The 22,980-nt window shown below is 35.5% G+C and overlaps 1 protein-coding gene across 1 annotated transcript; it reads right to left on the bottom strand.

The window, feature by feature from the left end:
• Nucleotides 1–1,638: 1,638 nt before the first annotated feature.
• LOC128223606 (uncharacterized) lies at nt 1,639–22,064 on the bottom strand. Its single transcript, XM_052932879.1, has 19 exons — nt 21,876–22,064; nt 16,181–16,218; nt 13,330–14,405; nt 12,782–13,027; nt 12,375–12,617; nt 11,637–11,864; nt 10,170–10,855; nt 9,862–10,044; nt 9,009–9,525; nt 8,486–8,602; nt 7,734–8,047; nt 7,252–7,359; nt 6,866–7,022; nt 6,545–6,728; nt 4,777–6,401; nt 3,563–4,491; nt 2,848–3,160; nt 2,111–2,635; nt 1,639–1,919 (listed from the first exon to the last, which is right to left on the bottom strand). Exons 1-19 carry the CDS (start codon nt 22,062–22,064, stop codon nt 1,639–1,641), a joined length of 7,959 nt encoding a protein of 2,652 aa, XP_052788839.1.
• Nucleotides 22,065–22,980: the final 916 nt, after the last annotated feature.

The following is a 22,980-nucleotide window of genomic DNA, read 5'->3' as shown; positions in this document are numbered from 1 at the left end:
TCCTATATGACGTCGTCAGGCCTATCATACCATCCTATATGACGTCGCCAGGCCAATCATACCATCATATATGACGTCTTCACGCATATCATACCATCCTATATGACGTCGTCACACCTATCATACCAGCCCATATATAAAGTTGTCACACCTAGCATACCATCATATATGACGTTGTTACACCTATCATACCATCCTATATAACGTCGTCAGGCCTATTATACCATCCTATATGACGTCGTCACGCATATCATAACAACCTTTATGAGGTAGTCACGCCTATCATACCATCCTATATGACGTCTTCACGCCTATCATACCATCCTATATGACGTCGTCAAACCTATCATATCAGCCCATATATAAAGTTGTCACACCTATAATACCTTTATATATGACGTCACGCCTATCATACCATCCTATATGACGTCGTCAAACCTATCATACTAGCCGTGATAACGTTGTCACTCCTTTTATACCAGCCAAGATGACGTCGTCACACCTATAATACAAACCGTTGACGTTGAAAGCAATGGAAGTTGGAATTAATGAAATGGGACCAAAATCTTAAACTACAGAAAAGATCATCATTTAGAATTCAAGACAAAACTTAAAGATTCCTTCATATGAGTACACGAAATATACCCTGGTAGTGAAAACAAGAATACTAATATACATATTTATTTATTCGTTTTGGACGGACACATTTGGATGGAATCATTACACAATAAATCATATACATGTATAACCTTTGTACGTTTGATGCTAGATTCAAATATGACGGGATTATTACGTGCTTTTAGTTTAACACAACACGAACGAGAATACATTGTTATGCTTTATAGCACACATTACGAGTACATTCACTATATATGATTTCTAATAATATACACGATATGATATACACATTATAACACCATTTTTACCCTATTCCGTATAAATAGAACACAATTATCTACCCTTATGCACTATATTTAACTCGACAAATATACTACAGTAAAAACGGTATCATCTATTAAATAAAGATAGAACTATAATTATAAATATGTTAAAGCTTTATAATCTTGAGAATATCTAAAACTAGTTTATCAAATATTTAAAGCTGAGAAAGAGGCTAACTTTCTTAAGAGGAATAATTAACAAATAAACCCAGAAGATGAGTCGGCTTATATCTCAACAGAGCTTCTTGCGCGTTACTTGTCCTGCCGACTCAATTGCAAACTTATATTGTTCTATGATCGTATATAATTTTCAAAGATACTTTAAAGTATTTGAGTGTGCTAAAATTTAACAAGACACTGTTTTTAGTTTGCCTTTAAGTGTTCATTTTAAACAAAAACTATATCCTAGCCGGAACAAAGACACCATGACTATTGAATTTATTGTATCCCTATGCAACATTCATGTTAGTATTAAAAGAATACCAGAAAGAAGGAAATAAAGTTACAACTTGCTACTATACAAAATAGACATACATGTTATCATATTTGAAGCACTGTTGAAATATATATGAAGCACTGTTGATATACATACGAAGCACTGTTTACTGTAACACAAAATATCGTTCTAGCACAAAAAACTCAACGGAAAGTACAATTTATACATTATACAGTTATTCAAAGCAGCACAGTCCTAATGCTAATAACGGTAAACAAAACCGTATCGCGTCTGAATTCCAGTCAGTCCTATAGCATTGATTGTAATATGGAGCTCCGTAATAACTGGAGAAACAATGGTGGACGTTGGCACAGGTACTGTATATTGTAGACTTCCGGTGTTCTGCAGCTCTAGTATATCAGTATAACCGGACTGAGAACCTATCATAACATCATATCGCAATTCAAACCCGGTGTGTTCGAAAACCGACTGCCAGTCCAAAAAGAGAGTAGAGTTGGAAAATACTGTCTTCACTGGTTGCCCTGTAACAGAAAATCAGGACTTAAGAAAAGACGTAAACGCACAAAACAAATGTCAATATTTCTCTTTATATATCTTAATTGAAAAGACAGGGGTATGTTATTTGGTAAATTGTTATAATAATTTATTCAACCCGACAACCAATATCTTTTACAAGAGTTAGTAGCGTTTTTGTTTCAATGTTAACGCCAACCTGCTAGGCCTGGTCCATTTGGCAAACTACGAATATCTTTGGATACTTCGGCACTGTGACCTAAGCGATTAATAGCTCTGACTTCTGCCGAATAGATGACATTTTCCTGCATTCTTATATTCACTTCCGTAAACGTATGTCTTTTGCATGGACTCCACTTTCTTTCAGAGAAATTGCCGACGAGAATTCTGTACTCGTATCCAGATATATAGCGAACATCTTGAAAACCAGTCCATTCCAAGCATAACTTATTTTGGTTAGACTGTGTACACGTGGTTTCGTCGCAATCCCGAAGTGTCGGCGAGTACTCGTTCAGCGGTACAACATTAACGATCGCATCATCTGTTGTAGGGACATGTCTTATTACATTCACTTTTGTCGACGCAAATGTCTCCAATTCCATACCATTGACACAGACAACGTTCACAAATACTTCGGATTTATTTTCAATGGCCACTAATTTACATCCTTCGATGCTGTCCGACACTTGCATTGGAATGATATCTGACTGCCCGCCCACATTTCCTGTAAATTGAAAACAAAAATCATAATATATTTTACGCAATCTGTCACAATCAATAAAACGTATGTTTTATTGTATACAATGGATACTACACGGACAAGCGCAGTTGCAAAACTTTCACCCCAAATAGCTTGTTCCTTTGAAAAGAACAATTATCAAAAACAAACAACCACTTTTAAACGTAATTCAATATCCATAAAACTTCCAAGTATACCTAGTCCACAGGAACAGTACGCTATGCCACTTTCTTCATCATTCGCAGACCACCTTGCAAATATCGTGTCGTTTAGGTCACTGGCTCGAAACTCTGCTTTAATCTCAACAACGTCAGGCGGTGTCCTGTCTATCTTTATTGTGTTACCTTTTAAAGTAGAGGTCAGACCAGCATTGTTTTCGACAATGACCGTAACAAATATGGATGTACCATGTGAAGCGTTGAGTGAGACAATGCCATCGGACCCATGAAACTTATTTTGAAAAGTCTGCAACTGATAACCATTTTCTGTCGTCCCAATCCCGAGTGACCACTGAAATAAAAACAAAATGATACTAAAATAGTATATGGATATTTTCCTATATAAACATTCAGCAATTTAACGTTCGAATACATATTCCAGTTTACGCTTCAAGCTTGACTCGACTGTCGGGTCACAGTGCTTTTAATAAACAATCTTATCTACCGGGATGTAAACATATACAGGCGAACCCCGTGGCTTTAACTGGCTCGATTTCATCGTTGGCTCGAACTGGATGTTAAGAACCGATTTCTTTCTACTTAAGGTAAACATCTCGCTTGACTCGAATTTCCAGAGGCTCGAGGTATTTTCGCCAGTTTTTGAGTTCGAGCCAACGGGGTTCAACTGAACTTGAATTTTAAACCAAACAATTGTAATGATGCCTGTGAATATTGTGTTTACACAGTTATTTACCTTTCGTATTCCACTTTCTCTATCGAGAATAAAAGGAACTACACGTATAGTAGAAGGCCCTATTTGTCGTACTTTCACCACGTCAAGCACGTGTCCAATATCCATATCACACTCACTGATGTACAGATGAATACTGTCAGACTTTGCATTTTCGTCAAAATACAACGAGAACAGATCTTGTTTGGTTTCCTTGCATAGAAAATTATATTCGAATGCATACGACCTATTGTAGTTCTTAACTAAGGTAATTGGAACTTTGTTATAGCCATGTTGAAGTACAAGTCTAGTGTCATCAAGGCAGCAATCACTTATTCCATTGATCCTATATGCCTTGTACCTCTCGCATGATATATTAAACTGTATATAGTCACTACCAATTGAATTATTCGAGATAGGTAATGATGATGCATTCCAATGCCTACAAATATAGCCGGTGGGTGCAGACGAATCAATTGTTACTGAGGCTGACACCGAAATTTCACTTTCATGACCAGCACCATCAATTGCTTTAACTAATCCTTTGTAAGACATGCCCTGCTGAAAAGTTATGTTCCTAAAGAAACCGTTCGTTTGTAAGCCTGTGGTTTGAAAATTGACAGTTGTATAATTGGTTACACTGGCTTCAACGTACGCAACCTCATACGACCGTATTCCAGACAAATGATCCGTGAAGCCATACCAAGATATTTCAAATTCTGTTGTTGAAGACTGAAAATGCCGATTAGAAAACGATCGTGTGTTGAACACCGTGCCCTGAATCGGAATATCAAAATCAATCATAAAGCCATCTGAATTTCCTGTTGTATGCAACCCAAGGATATTGTAAGAAGAAACAGTGCAATAGTATCGTGTGCCATGTAGCAGGGAGCTTGTGTTAAATGTTATCTGAGTATTCACCCCAACATTCGTCAATCCATAAACATCGCTGCCTGAAATTCAAATCAACACGTTAATTTCGTATAATTCTTAATATGTGAAAAACTACAGAAACAAGCTCAGTTGCCATACGTTTAAACATAACTCAAGGTTACTATCCACAGTCTCTTTAGACAGGAAATTGTGACAACTTTGAAATATAAGTGCGAGGCGACTTTTTACAGCTTCCACACGGCACTCACAAAACCGCTGTAAATATAGTAGCCAAAAGTTTAGAACGACCAAAAGGCATTAGATATAATACACACTCGTTTGATGCTGATTTTAAACATGCTTACCATTTGGGCTTGTCCCTAATGCGACTTCGAAGTATGCAATTTCACTCTGATTTTCTTTGAATACCTTGTTCCAACAGCAAGTTACAGTGCTTGTTGCATTTAAGACGTCAACGTCTTCTTGGCAGTCTTCATTAGAATCCAAAATTTTACGTTTCGTACTCTGTTGTGGGGGAGTCGTATCGATGAGTATCGGAGGAGAAATGTATGTGCTAAAGTGATCATAGTTGTACCAAACACGTACATAAATGACATACTTATTGTTTCGCAACAGAGTTTTGTTGTCTGGCAAACAGTACACAAACTGATTTCTTTTTCCAACGTCCGTCCATGGCCTCTCCTTTGACAAATCGTATATACCTTCTCCGATCGGTTGGTTTGTAAGGCCTGCGCTCCATTCATATCTTTCAAATGCCGATTCATTCCCTGATATAATATTCCAATTTCCACTCAAACAATTCGATGAAGCTGTCGTTCCCTCGTGAGTTTCAGTCAATCCCGCTACGACACGAAGTGTTGGAAGTTCATTTGCAATTTCCGAAACATTCATAGAGTTACACGTTATGTTATCTTTTTTCATAGTACACGGTTTCCCAAAGACGGCGCACGTGCAATCACTATTGCAGAAATGAACGTCGCATGAGTGCTTGACTAATTCCAGTATGCCTGTTGAAATGTTGCCATGTCTTGATGAACCAGACAATGCTAGAACCGATGTTCGAGATACGCTACTGTTCAGTCCAATTTTATTCATTGCCCAGATAGAAATAATGACAATGTCATCTGGTTTTATTGTTTCAACTAATGTGATAGACGTATTCATTTCGGAATGTTGATTACTTGCTGTTACTACTATTGTCTCATTTGACAGTTCATTACCACTATATGTTCTGCTTAGAGTTATGAAGTAGGACTCTATTTCAGATTCAGGATCAATAAATCCATACCATGTCAATGTTACGTTTGAAAGCATCTCACCTCCATTTTTCTTAAACGTATTCCAGTTCAGAGGGGGCTTAAATCCACCAACATGTGGTGGTGAGGAGTCAACAGTGATGTTTTCTGATATTGCTTCTGTGCAAAGATCAGCAAGATTACACCCTGTAACCGTTACGAAGTATTTATCTCCATTATTTAACAGATCATTTTCGTGAAGACTAATTGTTAGCTTGTCAATATTCCCGACGTGTAGATATTCCACAGGAGTATGACCGTCATGATGGGTTTTCAAAGTTAAAATGTGGCTCACGATTGGACTTTGTTTATCCTCAAACTTCCATTTTAGTTTTAATAGTGATCTTTCCCATTGGCCATTGTTTGAAGATACCCCACTCATATCATGACGTCTTTGAGGGCGTTCTAAAATAACTGGTGCGGTGGTGTCGATTCGGAAATAATCTGACGTTTGATTTGTGAAGATTTTAGCTTTATTAAACGCCCTTACAGTTACAAAGAGGTTTATGTTTTCTGGCAAAGATAGTCCGGTCAACACAATACTGTTCCGTAACTGGCAGTGCTTGTATGGTAGATATTTGCAATTAGATGGAGAATCACCGATGCAAATGTCAAAATGATCCAGGCCAGATTCCGGATCTTGAAAACCAACCCATTGTACCGTTACGGAGCCTCTACAGAACAAAATTTAAACAGTGTATGGAATTCATTTTGCTGCCATTAAAAAATAAATAGGCGTAGTGTTTTGGTAAAAAGGTAATATTTAATCAGTCGGCTAGTATTTTAAAAGAACAATGGCCCTACATAGATTACATACCTGTTAGCAACATATCGATGGTGTTTGGATCCCGAACCAATACTAACAAGTCCTTGAATCGGGGGAGAAGGGTCAATAACTATCCCATTTGAGGTTCGCTTCTGGCAAAGTCCTGCGTTATTGCAAGCATTTACGGTTGCATAATACCTTGTGCCATGTTGAAAATTGTCCAGCCATTTAAAGTCTGTAAAAAATTTGAGAATATTAAATTGATGTTATATATGATATTATTCTATAACATTAGCCTGGAAACTGTAAAAGATAAACCTATTTGTAGTATTATGAAATGAAATGATCATTTATACAATTGGTTTTAATTACCTTCTCTAAGGCCAACGTTAATTATGCTTTCCACATTGTCAACGAATGGACGAGTCCCTAAACCGACCTCATAGTACGCCATGCCACTGTGTGGATCGTTGAATCCTTTCCAGTGGATATGTATTTCCGTTGATGTATTTTGGAAGTCGATATCAGTCTAAAAAGCAAATGTATGCAGTCTAATTCAAATATAACCACAGACAGATATCATGGAAAGAATTAATTAAATACAAGGTTGTTACGCGCGTCTAGATTATTAACACAAAGTTTATAACGCAACTGGGAAATATGACACAAACTTATTCCACATACTTACCAAGAGAAAGCATAAAGTTATTTCGTTTTACAATAAGTTTTATTCTAGTATACGTGTATTATAAAATTACCGCATCTTTACGTGTCCCATCAAAAACAAAGCCAAGCTCTGGGGGACTACTGTCAAATGACAAAGACCGTGAGACCGTTCTTGATGGCAATCCGGCTCTATTGAACGCCTGCAAAAAATACAGCAAGTTATGCTTTCAAACTTCTACTATCTACAGTGTGAAATGTATTTGACATATTAATTAGACAAAATATAAACCACTGAAACAAATGTTTGGCCCATCAAACATATATTTTTAAAATTATATCCTACATATACATCTATATGAACCATCAGAAGATAAGGTAAACATAAGGTTTTATCGTTTTTGTAATATGTATCCTATTCTGTTTAATGAATTTAACGGAAAGCATGACACCTGTGTAATGCATTTTGTACTTCCATTTTCCAAGTCACATATTTAAATTTAAAATCTATCACATGGATGTTGCCAATAATTTCGACAAGCGCAATAAATACAATGATTTGTGAAATGAAACTTACCTTAACATTAATGAAATATGTAGATCCATCCCTAAGAGCATTTTCCATTGCTATTTCAATGACGTCAACCGATTCCTGCTTGGAGTCGACAGTATCACATAGATTAACGTCTGTGCCGATACAAACTTCAAAAAAGTCTATTCCGCTCTCATGGTCCATAAAGTTACTTAATCGAACTGATAATATATGGCTCGAGAAATATCTAGGTGAGTACAAATTACTTTGAATGTGGATATCTCCCACAAATGGAGGCGTTGTATCGACAAGTACTTCATCTGACGATACCTTTGTTTCATGTCCCGCAAAATCTACAGCTGTGCACAATAACACAAAATTATTAAATACACACAAATAGACACACATATAAACCTAATATTTCGTTTCATCGATACATATTTTTTAAAGTTAACAGATTTTAGTAATTTCTAGTTTCTATTTACTATCTGTAAGCATTTTGTTTATATATATATTCTGATTTAGTTTCAGATTGTGTGTATAAAACGAGGTTAAAATCAGTTATTTCAAAACTGAATACAGTCGAACCCCGTTGGCTCGAACTCCAAGGGACCGGCGAAAATATCTCGAGCCTCGAGGAGTTCGAGCCAAGCGGGAATTCTTACATTCATTTTAATGAAATCGGTTTTTTAGATCAAGTTCGAGCCAAAGAGGAAACGGGGTTCGACTGTATATTAAATACGTACACTTATTTATTCCGGTGTATTACGAAAAATTGTGTAAAGAAACCATCATACCTTTAACTGTTACAAAAAATGATGCTCCATTTAGGACAGCTTGAATATCTTCGTTTACGGAATGAACATGACCAACGTTTCTGAAATGCATGATATCATCTTGACCCCTCCTGTGACCTGAAATTTGAAAGCTAACGCTGATTTATATAATACAGGAAGGATACATTTTCATTTAAATAAGTAAATGTGAAACTATGGAGACTATCCCATTCGCAGAATGCATATCGCGGGCTTCGTGGAAGACGGTTGTAACTCAATTAATAAATAGAAGGCGTTATAACAGTCTTGAGTTAAAACTCCGATATGTTTGTCTATAACCTTACAACATCAACTTGGCCAGGTATTGGGGTTGCAACCCTTTGCATAATCAGTGCTTGTACCGTGTGTTCAATGTAGATTTATAACGTATTTCAGCAGACATATAACCAATTGTATAGTAATAAAATATGCTTGAAATACGACATTGAAATAACAATAAGATTAACCAAAATTCATAACGGTGTCTATAACAGCCTAAACGTACCTATTGCAAGCATGTAATAGTCAATATCACGGTCATATCCCATCATTGAAGAGTGCACATTATCTGCAAAACCTTTCCAGTATATTTTGATACTTCTGACATTTGCAACAAAGCCATTTGTGTTTTCTATTAAAACGTTTCCGGCTGAGGGTGGCTCACGGTCTACTACAAACCCATCACTGCATTCTTGAATCGAACTCAAGTGTTCTGTTGAATATTCACGCTCTACTATCGATTCATCCGCAAACGCACATATGTAATATCGTATGTTCTGCATAAGGTGAGTGATATCAAACGTCGCATAACCATTCCCCGTTGTTAGAGAGTTTTGGCATTGTGAACTTTTGTCACAATCGCCAGACGGAGGTAATGTAGATGTTGTCACCAGATACCACGTTAAATTACGCTGATCGGCATAAAGCATGACTCCAACCACCGCAGACTTCCCGTTGGCAAAATCAAGCTCATTATTCTGTAGAATTTCGTATTGTTCGCCAACATTTGAGCTGTGTTTAATCTGAAAATAATTTGAGAAGAAGCAACATTGAAAAATGAAAAACAGAGCATCGTTGATATCAAAACTAGCAATTCAGCCATTGTTCGTCTGCACAATTGATTTGACAAGAGAAAAAGGGTTACATGAATCAAGAAAATGAAGTTTTAAAACAGTTTGTCGGGATTCGAACCATTATTCATTATGGTGGAACGATATTGTGCCAAATCCGAGAAAATATTCGTATTTTAATCATTTGGTAGTGAAATTATAAAGAAAAAACATACATATCTAACATCCTGTTTTAATTGCACCCAAATTTGAATGGGCGGCATACTTGTTAAGAAGTTACGTACTTACCTCCAGTACGTGTTTCCATGCATTTGACGTAAGTTCAAAGTCGAATATGGTCCTATCTGTATTCGTATTTGAAACGTTGGTTTTCGCGCAACACGTCATTTCGTTTCCAGCAGTTGAAAATGCCCGTATACATCCGTATGTGTTTGTCTTTAATGATGTTTCAGGCGCAATGCATATATTCACCTGAAAACATCATGGAGACAAATAGAAAGCAATATAAATATTTTACGCATGGCAGACGAATTGGCCGCTATGTTTAGAACTAATTCGAACATTTTAACTAAACATTAACAAAATAACGTCTTTACCTCAAATGTGCTTCCAGTGATGTTCAACAGCTTCCAAGACGAAATCTGTCTTTTGCAAGCTTCATCCAAGCACAATGACCACTGATGGAATAAAATTCCACTGTCAGCCTGGAAGGGTATCCCTTTCATGTGTACAAGCAAACAGCTCACGTTTGAGTTTCTTAATTCTGACGTGCTAACCAATTCGTTTCTGACAGGGCTTTCAACATGAAATATTTGTGTTAAATTTGATTCAGAGCACGTGTTTATTTTGTTACAAACACGCATTTTTATTTCAATGGTCGTAACGCCCTTTGGAGTTTGAAACCCTTCATATGACTGTGAAAGATAACTGCCAACATCTACAAAGGTCACATCTTGGTAATCCGTTTTTTCTGATGCGATGTCAGTGAACATACCTAGTTGAACGCGCAGGGATTGCCGTGAAATCTTGTCGTCCGTTGTCCACGATACAGTTGGATTTAACAACGCTCTGGAAGTAATGAACTCTGTATGACCCTTTTCTTTAATAGTCATGTGATGTTCGATTGTGTCTTCTGTGATAATGTCAAAACATGGCTCTTCGGTAAATGACGTAAAATATACCAACTCAGAATTATTTGTTTCGTTGAAAAGTAGCATATCATTTGAATAAATCTTTGTATTCACTGTGGTGCTGTTGTTAAATTTCATCTCATATAACTTCCCTATTAGTAACGGTTCATTAAAGCAGAACCGTGTCCTGTTTACTTGTCTTAAACTTGTAATTGGTTTGCTCGCTTTCCCAAAGAAAACTTTGGTATTAGATATAACGTCCGTTTCGTTAACGATAAAAACACCGTTTGAACTTGATATTGTTTCTCCGCCAGAACAGGAAGCTTTAACTATTATAAAATAAAGTGATTCATAATTGAGGTGCTTCGAATGGATGCACGTTTCCGTTGACGATGTCGGAGATGAAAATTTCACAATGTTGTCAGAACTATTGGACGACCCAATGCCAACTTGAATATTGATGTTTTCATGATGACGAAAACCGTACCACTTTACACACAACGTATTTGATGTAAAATGGACATCTACGTCATGCGTTGAATCTTTGTGCGATGGATCAATGTCAAAGACAATGGCATGCCCAGGTGTATACTTTGATGGAATTTGAAATGCGTCTGAATATGTCTCTGCATAATGACCAGCATTATTATAGACGTGTAATCGAAACCGAAAACCAAGGCTCTGATCGGTATCGAAAGACTGAAGTGACTTTAAGGGATATCTAATACATCCCCCGGAATATGCGCTACACGGCTCCGAGTCTTCACGACTCCATTCATAAAATGGGCTAATTGCTCTCCCATTGCATTCTGTAAAATTTCAAAAAGTTAGTTTTAGAACCTAAATCAAACTGAAGTTAAGGATGCATATCATAATTAATACCCAGTCTTAATAATCTTAATGATACTAACAATGTGTACCTGTCTGACTTACCTATTTGGAAGAATATTTGGTCTATGTTATTTTCCTGATCAGGATCATAAAAGCTGTTATTGGTCCAGCCCATGGTGATATGGTTTTCTGAAATGGTAACAACTGGATGCGTGCGCACCTCTGGAGGTGTTTCGTCTATAATGAAAGGTCCAATGACTTGTGTTCTCTCAGATTTGGACTTGCTCAAAGCTTTAAGACTGACGAAAAATCGCTCTCCTGAACTTATTCCTAAATGGGATTTGTGAAAAAAGCGTTTGCCATAAGTAGGTTTATAGTCAAATATTGAAGGATGTGTCGAATTCTCTGCGTCACCTCCAAAGCCGATAAAATAGTTTTCTATCTGACTTTCGTCTTCTTGCATACCCCACTTTATTTGAAACTGGTCATTCGGAATTGAGATTGCAGCGTCATTTGTATATAACGGAGTTTTGTCACAAATGAATTCATTTATATTCTGATCGGAAGTATTTTGATTTCGAATTGGAAACACTCTTACTAAAGTTGCAGGGTCGTACGCATGCTTACAGATTTTTAAGCACCGTTCATTTTCGTTTAATGCAATCATCTGAAGATCTTTTGTGAACAAGTAGGGTTCTTTATCGTCACAAATAACTGATTCCGAATGCTTGGCATTAAGAATCTTAACATTTCTAAATTCTGGTGGAGATAAATCCCTGACAACACCGTCGGAACAGGCTGCATTCGATGCGGTTGCGGCGTTGTTTATTGCTATCACACTTGCGTAATACTTCCCTGTAAAATTGGCTTTAAACGTAGCTGATGTTTCTCTTCCAATAATTTCCTTAACCTCGATAATAGAATCGTTTTTGTTTTCCGAAAGAATTGATTCTGCGTTAAGGCAATGATCTGCAAGTGCGACTCTGTACATCATGATTCCGCTTTCATGGTCAATGAAACCATGCCAATGAACAGGTAAGTCATTGTCACTTGTATAATCGATCTCCGGGTTACCATCAAATCCTGTTAAACATAAAGCATTGTACATTACATTTCAACTCTAGTTATGTCTTAACTTGTAGTGCGAGTTCACAGCTACATCATAAAGAGTGATAAAGATGATATATTTTGAAAATTAATATTGCAATGGTTTATTACACAATTTCTTTGCAAATTGCTTTCAATACCTTCAAAGATAACTCCTGTTTCTGGGGGCGAAAAATCAACCAAAATATCGAGATATTCGATATTTGTAAGACCTGCGTTATTTCTTGATTTGACCCAAAAATAATAGTTTCTGTTATGATCCGCGATATGCGTGTTATTAGCGACAAGTTTGTTCAATGGAATACTGTAGCCCAAGGTCTGACATGAGCCAATGGCTGGACAATAACAATCAGTTCTTTCACAAGTCTCTTGTAACACAAAAGATGCTAGAAGGGTAAGGTGTTTTATTACTATCTGTTCTATTACTATATGCTTGCTTCTTGCACTATTTCAAATGTCAGTGTTTACGCACTAAAATGATAAGGACGTTATCAAACCGTAGCCTTAATCACACGTAAGTGATATTATCAAGTATTTCTATCAAGCTTTTGTCATCCATATCATATAGAATAATACTTGAATGCAAAATCATAACTTACATTTGATATTGTATTCGCCTTCAAAGTCCCTTGACCTAATTCCCGGCCTCCATTCGACGTTCCTAGTCGCCATTCGATATTCAAAATACCACTGTGTGGGTCGAGTGTTTCAAAATAAATTTTCATTTTTGAAAGGTCCTCAGAGCCATGGACGAACAGTTGCCTATGATCATCTTTTGTCAGCCAAATATTATTTATAATAGGAGCTGTTCGATCTATGAAAACGGTTCTGCTGTCGTTCAAAGAATTATTTACTATGTCGATAGCCTTAATCGAAAGAGTGTATTTTTCGCCATCTTTTAGTTCAAAGTGATGGCAGTAGGACTGATTAGTAAAATTGGGTACAGATATTTCTTTTGAAAAGGATGTCTCATTCTTTGAGAAGGAAAACTGAAAGTCTACAATTCCTTTAACTGTTCTTGTTCCACTGATTGGTAATTCGCCGGATATTTGATCATACATGAGAGAAACTGGAGGTTGTTCTGATATAATACTTGGTTGAAAATAGTCATTGTCTATGTAGAAGTTGTTGTAGAAATAGTCTCGCCATTTCATACATATTTCATTGTGATGCGTTTGCCATTCAAATTGTCTAAATGGTGACGCAGAACTGATGTAAAACAGATCTTTCTGCTTCATCATTATCGTTGAGTAGTTGTCATAAAGGACAAACGCTCTTGCATTTCTGGTATTGTCAGCAACATCCTTTACTGTAAGAAGTATCCGATATAGTCTTGGTTTGTCGGCGGTCGCTGTAATGGTAAATGTACCTCCGGCTGTAATGTTACCCAAAGACATGTTGTTGACTTTTGAGGACAATGCACCATCGTTTACTTCATTCACTGTGATTTCATAAGATTCTATGCCAGATGCATGTTCAGTTGTTCCACCAGACGGGAAAGGATCCGACCAATCGTCGAAAGAAACTTGAATATCTCGTTCCCTTGTTATCCGTTTGTTAACATTCAATGGCCGAGCATTTGGATTTGATGCGTTACACGTATTCATTTCAGTGCAATGCTTTGGTGACATGGAGTCATATCTGTAGCAAATAACGTTCTGCATAACTGTCTTGTCGTACGCCTGTGGACGTTTATTTCTGTTATTGACAAGGTCGTTCGCTATTACATATCCACCTCCTTTTGCTTCAAATCTAACGCATAATCTGAAAAAGGTCATATTTCACGTGAATAATATAGTCCATGGAAACTTTTTTGATTAAATCAAGGTATGGACATTTAGAAGAGAGAAACAATTGCCAGCTACTTCCGTTAACAGCTATAGTATTTAAGGTTACAGACTTGGAAGCCTGATAATCCCATTATTTTGGTATAATGAAATGATTTAATGTGTAGAGAAAACATTCGAAATATGAAAACACACATCTTATGATATAATTAAGGTAGTATGACCCTAATGGGCATCGTTTAAAACTAAGAACAGCTTGAACATATCTTAATGTGTATCATTTCCTTGAACCAAATCAAAATTTAAAAGAAATTGACCGTCCAAAAACAATATTATTTAATCACAAATCTCCCTACCCCCATCTCAGATTTGTTTTATTAAAACGACAGCAAACGAGAGACAAAAAATCCTTCATTACATTTGTTTTGGGGTGGGGGATGCTGTGGGTAACCCGGGAGGAATGCTTTAACTGGGTCTCAAACACTACTTTAATTATCGGGAAACACCGATTGAACATAATGCTGTGTGCGAGTGGGAAATGGAATTTCTTTGTCAATTTGCATTATTCGGCTCATTATCAGCGCAAGTTTAACAGGTAGGTCTTTTTGACAGAGAAAAAGTGTGTGATAAAATATCACCATAGGCTCGCTTACTTACAGATTTCCGGAACCCGTTTAATAAATTTGTGTTCTATATGACGACTCGTGACAGTTATTTTATATTTTACATATTAGTTACCACGAAACAATACCTTTCTAAATAATAGCAACATTATATGGGGTCATCAAGCCCAAGAACATTAAAACTGTTGCTAATGTGCCTTTAATTGAATTTTCAAATGTGCGTACCTTTCCCCGTTTTGAAGATGGGTTGTACTTTCCGAAACACTTGCTTTTCCGAAAACCGTTTCTGTTGCGTTTACGCTGGCGTTTTGATCGTTTTTAAAACTATAGCTGTCTATAAGTTTCGACACACCTGTAGACAGACCACATACAGAATAAAAATAGTTTGTTTAATACATCAATTATGAAATTGTTAATGTCAGGAAAAAAGTATATTCTTACCTCTTATTGGTTTTTGCTGAAGATAGACTTTGGCATCAGTAACACCAAAATTTGATTCTGATATAAAACGTGGCTTTGTGATATTTGAGATATCAATTTTAAAGACAGCATCCATCTCAAACTGAACGATTCTTGGTTGAAAGTTTCCGAAGAAATCTTTTTGGAGTTTGCATTCGCCCGATGGAGACTGCCGTGCCTTTCCACCGACACCTGCCCTTATTTGTATACGACAATTTATGATCGTGGGAGTGTTGTTCAGAGACACTGAAAAAAATACTAGTATGTATTTCCACTTACTAAAATTAAAGTCAAAATGTGTTTTAATCCTGTTATTGACATATGAAATATGATGTAAATGAAGTAAAAGATTGTTGATTTTACAGTATGTTTACAATACAACAATTTATCCATGTCTCCCTACGTATCAGAATTAGAAAGTAAGTATACACAAACCTGTGATAACCCTTTTGTCACTACGATTTTGAATTGAATGCGATATTGTATTGTATGAAAACCGACTAACACATAGCTAACTGATATTCACATTTTTGTTAATAATAAATTTCAAGTGTCGGTCAGTAGTGTTACACTTCGACAAATACGTATATTTTCGAAACACGAAATTATTAAAAAAATATTTTAAACTCAATGTGTACCAAGTTTGGGAGTGCATTTGTCAACGCATTACCTCCTATATCGGAGAGGTAAAAAGATGTTTGAGCGTAACTGTATGGAAAAATTACAATGATATTAACTTAAACAGTAAGCTATTTATTAAAGGCCTTCTTTCGCTTAGGATTAAATAGCTAGAGAAGAAATGAATATAAACTATATAACTATTAAAGAATCTCATATAAGGTCTTTTAAGTCCCAAGATCCACACGATGCTTTTTCAAAAGAAATATATGGGAACCTCCAACGAAATCCTTAACTCGACCACTGGCTCACTTTATGCTAATGAGGAAGATAATTGGGCATTCATTTGGTATTAAAAAAAAACATAATGGGCAAATTGTGTTATGTTCCCCCTTAATTTAGGTTATACTTTCGGTTTTGTTGCATTTTTCATCTTTCTGTGATTTTCAAAGTGTCAAAAATGTAAAGAATAGTCATTTCGATATACATACAAAAGATGGGTTTACATCACTAAAACATAGTAGGACTTTTAAACGTTGTCCTTGCCAACATGGTACAAAACAGTTACGTCACAAGCAACCCTCGAGATTGAAATAATACACGCTCGCTAAAGCACCCGTAAGGAATCTCAATACTTGGGGTTGTTGGTGCCGTAATTATTACTTTAAGTGTGATGATTCCACGAGTAAAATGACAGGGAAGACTATATTATTTCTTTATTCCTCATGCATATATTTTTATTCCTGCATCTCTAATTTATTGAACTTACGCTGGCATGATGTATGTGAGATATTTTTCTCTAACCGAAAGCCTTCAGCACACACACAATCTTTGGTTAGGCTTGTTGGACATCTGCCTGGCCAGCACTTATGCGTGTCAAATGAGCACATACCTGTGAAGTAAACAACAAATTGTGTTTTTACGTAATGAAAAGATTAATATGTAAATCATCCTCAATGTACGGTATGTTTAATGACGTTTTAATGATTTCGAGAAAACTTACATATCAGGAATGCTCTCAAGTAGCTTGATGTCAATGTTTATTAGTTAATTCTCTAGACGTTTTACGAATGTGCAAAAAATAAAGGAACACATTAACATTCAACGAGTGCAAACGTAAGACGCATTTATTTACTCACCTTATCTCAAGGATAAGCTTGAGAATCATTTAAGCATGTGTACCCTATGAACACCTATGAAAACATGGGATGCCTGGTGTTATCATATTATTTTGGTTGTATTTGAACAGTTTCATGCTAAGAGATATCATATTTACACAAAGCTCAAGTATGATTTTCTGGCCTTGAAATATTTAAAAATAGTAAACTTCATGTTCGATTACAGATAAAATAAAGCAAAAACGAAAACTGCAACGACTTTATCTGTGGCGATCAGGTTTTTTACATATTGGTAACTAGTAAGATATTTAATTTTAGATAATACCAACTTCGTATCGGAGCACCAAGCATCAACAATTAACGACCAATTGAACGATAAAACGAAAATGTTCTTCAACTTTAACAAGACAAGAGTTCCGATAAGGAAATTTTCGATGAATCAAATAATCAACGAACTATTTGTTTAAGATTAAGGTTTACATTGGTTTTTAAGTTTAGAATTACCTTTATGTCATGTCATCATATTAAAAAAATGTTTTATGCATAAAAAATATCATTTGAGATTTTCAACGCTGGAATATTCAATGTCTCCAGTACGTCTTTATACCAAACCAACCCTCTTCCATCTGAAGTACTTCACATAGACTTTTTACCTATAGTATTATACGAATACGTACATTCTGTAGACAAGGGATACAGCATAGATTGCTCATTTCTGACATGGGTTCGCAAAGCAAAAATAATAATGTAATATAAAAGTACCTCTATCAATCAAAAGACAATTATGCAAATCATTAAAATAACATAACGTATCAGCATTTCATGCGTATCAATCTATAACATTTTGAACAAGAGCACAATACACCGATGTTTCACACAGCACTGTTTATTCTTTTGATTCTCCATTTTATGTGTTGACAGTCATCAACCACTTAAGTTGCTCGATACATCCACTGTGCTCAGAAATCAAAATTACAAAACAAATCTCGATGAGCGACTTTTGCTATTTTTAGTGGTGAATTCCATTCATAAACAACGAAAAAAGTGGTCAGAGTCAAAACTTGATGATTTTTCATTGAACTGGACACTTGTCTTCGTACAATGAACACAACTTGATTTTTATTGATAATTAGGAACTGTATCTATTTTGGCCATTTTTGAAGTTTTTCATGTAAAGGGTTAGCCACTTAGGCCACTCCTTTTTATTTTTTGGTTTACAAGATTTTTTGGAAAAAAATGTCCACCGGGTGTTCGAAAAAAAAGAAAAAAAAAAGGAAAAAAGTCACATAACGTAATCTTAAAGGGTGAAAATCAGAGAACAACATAAAAACATTGAACATTTATATCATTTACTTGACATTTTAAATTTTTAAACTGCTATTAATGCATGCTTTAATACACTCAAGGTTTCAAAGTTCTAATTAAACACACAGTTTAAATCTTACATACTGTGCATATAAAACATCAATGAAATTGACAATAAAACATGATTACATGTATAAACTACACTTTTTATCAAAGATACATTGAATATCACTCAGCAAGACATTTGTTTAGCTTTAAGGGTATGCTAGAGCAAAAGTGAATGCAGGCAGAACACTTAAAAACTGACCAATATTAAAAGACGAATTTTACGCATTAAAAACACAAAAATTGCACTGTATTAAAACAATACATTACATTTTCTGAACATTGTTTCTGTTATTTCAATATTGAAAAATGGCAATAAAAAGAAATAATTACCAATTTTGTAAATAAGGAAGTAACATTTTATGAAGACATTTGAGCTTTAATATTGTGAAAACAATTCCTGAAAAACTAAAAACCAAACTAGACCTAGATTTGAGTTTTAATAACCTTTACCATGCGGGGTCCTAGTTGTGTGTAACCCGATCCATGCTAAGTTCGGATATTTTCAGACCGGGATATTTACCATGGGATGTTCACCAAATCCATTTCAAATTCAAATCTTGCAACAAATTACCACATCAGTTCATAAAAATCACATAGCAAAATAATAAATCTAGCATGTGACTTAACTTTATGTACCAATGATAGTAACAGAGAAATCCATAATTATGTATCGGATATTTTCATCTTCTCCCAACTCTGCCATTTTGTGTATACATGCGTTCACAGGGCATCTATACTTCATGCTTGTTTATTTTTCATTTTAAAGAGTATTCCTTGGTTACAACAACAAATCTCATTTATATTGAAATACCAAGTGCATTACAAATTGAAATGGACTTATTCAAAATAGTTTTACGTGTTGTTTTATCTAAATGTTTTGCACACAACTCCTGGCATTAGTAAATGTCATTGACACACGTGTTCAACTCTTTCATTGTTTTACTCTACTATTAACCCAAACATGAATAAACATGTAATCTAGAATAAACATAAGCTTTACATTGACTCAATGACAAGTATTTTCAAACCATTTTGTGATTTAAAATCCATAAACACCACCGACCGAACTTGTGAAACTAGGTCACCGGTGTCAACTTAGAAATTTTACTTTCGATTTCACCACTCACACTTAGTGCACTGTTATTTGATATTTAACCAAACAATGTTATAAAAAAAATTCTCACACATAATTTACAGATATTTGTGTCTACTAATTCGATGGCAGCCGCTGACACCTTTATGTTTTATCTATAAACAACAATATTTCCATGACCTAAATTGGCGGGAAAAAACAATAATTACGTGGCAGTTATTGTTTGTGTCGGCTGTTAAATTTGCCAATGTTTATTGCGTTTGTTATTTTAACAACTCCTGCATATTTTAATTAATTATTTTATACAAAGAATGACTGCTATCGTCAATTCCGCCATTGCAAACGGCGCTGCCATTACAGTTGACTGGCTAACATGATATTACTATAAATTGGCGAATACGGCTACGGTCGCGATCTACTGCATTCGTTCTCTTATCTGTTCGTTTTTCTAAATCGTTTCGCACCAAAATCAATACGGTCGGGAAAATAATTTTGGAAAAAAAAGTGAAATTCATTTTTTTTTGGTCCTTTTCGGAAAATTAGACCCGCCGGTTTTGTAAACCAATTTATATAAAAGTAGTGGCCATATATATAAAAAACATTATTTTAACTTCTATGCATTGTTAATCTATTATTTTGAGAATTGCTTCATTGGTGATGTAACCCTTGTTCATATATTTCATATCAGGTAAAACAATCGTGAGAAATCCCTGTAATTGAAACAACGCCTTTGATATGTTAACATGCATGAAACTTGAAGGAAATCTAAACCATTTTCTGAAAACTGATATACTCACTGCGGTAAAAACCTCCCGTCCTTAGTGTATAATATCATACGTACATGCCATATTGCAACGGAACGTTAACAGTAGTGTAGATGTATATAAATCCTATTTCATAGATTCACATTCATGGTATTGGCATTATATGCATAACGTCATAATGCATAAACGTATAAAATGTGCTCAAATAATCAGAACAATACATACTAGTATTTTGGAATTTTACCTTCTTCATCTTAAAGAGATAACTCGAGTGAAACTGCTTTTGAGCTTCGAACTCGTCTAACCTTATGGATTCAAAACAAATCAATTCCAAATTTTAAAGACTTATGGTGCATTAGTAAAACGTTAAAAATGAAGTCATAAAAGGCTATATGATAACCTTTTAAATACGTTGTATCTGTTTTTGAATAAAAATCGTACGTACGTTCACAGGTTGTGGATGAGGTTAATTTGTAGTTCACATTGTGGTGTTCACAAAGCAGGCACATGGTGTCGCTGCTCGTTGTACAATTTCGGCTAGCGCAATGGGACAGCGACGTGCATTCTACAAATGAGAGTCGCATAACTTGATTCTTTTTAAATCAAGGATACAACCCTATACTTTATAAAAAGGATTTTTAAAGGAAAATCATAGTGGCATTAATTAAAACCAATAGTTTGATACCTTTTGTATTTGATTTAGACATGTGACATATTCAATAAAAACACGAAAACTACAGAGACACGCAAAATACCACAAAATGGGACGATGATTCTTTCATAGGTACAATGTTCAAGGCCTAACATACACGCAACAGGAGACACCCATTGTCATGAAACAACACAGGTAGATTACATATTATATATTTATCATACTGAATGGAGAAACATTCTAACATTCAATTTGAAGTGTTCCATTTAATGGTTACAATTCACAGAGCATAGAAGAATTTAGGCATAACAATTCTAATCCAACAGGAAAATATTAAAAGGTACATACCTATACACCCTCCACCATATCCTCCGGGATAATAGGGGTCATAACAATCATTACATCTGATGTTGTCTGGATATCCTCCACATTCCTTATTTTGGCCCTTGCAATGTGATATGTAGAAACCTAGGTAACAGCCTGGTTGGAGAAAGTGACAAACATTAAATGTCGTTATGAACTTTGGTTCGGACATTTTCTTCATGTAAGTATAAAAGCAATAAAACAGTGTTGCTAAAATACTAGGAGTTCTTCTCTTGATAGGACTGCCTAATTCCATCCTAAAAGTACACCGTATCATTCTATTAAAAAGTAGGTTTTTACTTCAGTTGCGATTACGCACACTCAAACGAAAACACCTGTCATACCTGAACAGCATTCCCCGGTACGCCAAGCTGGGCAAGAGCATCCGGATCTGTAGGTAACGCCATTGTAACAAAACTCATTACATGAACCTTTGTCCCACTCTTTGTCACCTCGAACACATGATTCGTGATACCTTTGTCTTGTCCCACCGCCACATGAAGCTGAACATGGCTCCCAGCTGTGCCAATCATCATAGGTAAATGGGGTGCACCATCCATCTACAAATCATATCGTTTAACATAATTGATTGCTTTATCGTTCCAAATTAGTGTTCGTTTAATATTTCAAAACGATATAAGACAAATTGAACTGCAAGGCACAAAGACGCGAACTCATAAGTTGTAGTCACATCGTGTGTTCAGATTTAGATGCTACTGAGAATACAAAGACGAGCTTTCATAAAAGCTAAGACTATATTAGTGTGGATTACAGTTAAATGGTAATTAATTCACGTAGCGTGGAATACCCAATTTGAACACGCAAACTGACATAAATCTGTACTAAATACGAAACTGGGCGAGACGATATTGTGGGTATGACATGTTGAACGAATACGACCCGTGTATGCAATTGTGGCAGTTACAATACCTCATTTTTTCAGTAGTTTTTCATATACATAATGTTACTTTTTCCGTGCAGATTTAATAATAATAACAAGATCGACCTTAAAAAAGCATTTTCTCAAGATAAATTTGGCAACAAACGTCCATCAACCGACAGCCGTTTCCGTCCGCCGCATATCGGATAGTGGGAGCACGGTTTTAGCTTATTATAAAGCAAGTTTATCCACTTCCTTTACTTTTAGCTTTCTTTCTGTATAAAACATTTCTCTTCTTATTTGTTGAATTATCGCATGTTAAAAGACGATATAAACCAGTGTGTTTATATACGCTAAAATGATGTAACAAACCAAAAAACACATTTTAGTAAACCCGAATGCAATTAAAATATAAATACAACGTTTTTAAGAACTTCGTCAATATCACACACACTTAAAATGAACTAGCCAACCTATCCATTCGTTTTAGAATGTATGATCAGTATGAACAAAATAACGCAATGTCCAAAACCATAAGCCTGACTTTTAATTATGTTCCATTTAATGTT

The sequence above is a fragment of the Mya arenaria genome, chromosome 17 (assembly GCF_026914265.1).
Source record: "Mya arenaria isolate MELC-2E11 chromosome 17, ASM2691426v1".
NCBI lineage: Eukaryota > Metazoa > Mollusca > Bivalvia > Myida > Myidae > Mya > Mya arenaria.
The sequence above is the reverse complement of the archived record's forward strand: the minus strand, read 5'-3'. Positions and strand labels throughout refer to the sequence as shown.

Excerpts from the sequence above, each read along its gene's own strand:
- LOC128223606 (XM_052932879.1), bottom strand. The coding sequence starts at position 22,064 with ATGATTGGCACAGCTGGGAGCCATGTTCAGCTTCATGTGGCGGTGGGA. Across the intron at positions 11,865-12,374 it reads TACAGGGAAGTATTACGCAA|GAATAAGTTCAGGAGAGCGA; the intron begins GTGTGATAGCAA and ends AATCCCATTTAG. Across the intron at positions 9,526-9,861 it reads CATGGAAACACGTACTGGAG|ATTAAACACAGCTCAAATGT; the intron begins GTAAGTACGTAA and ends AATTATTTTCAG.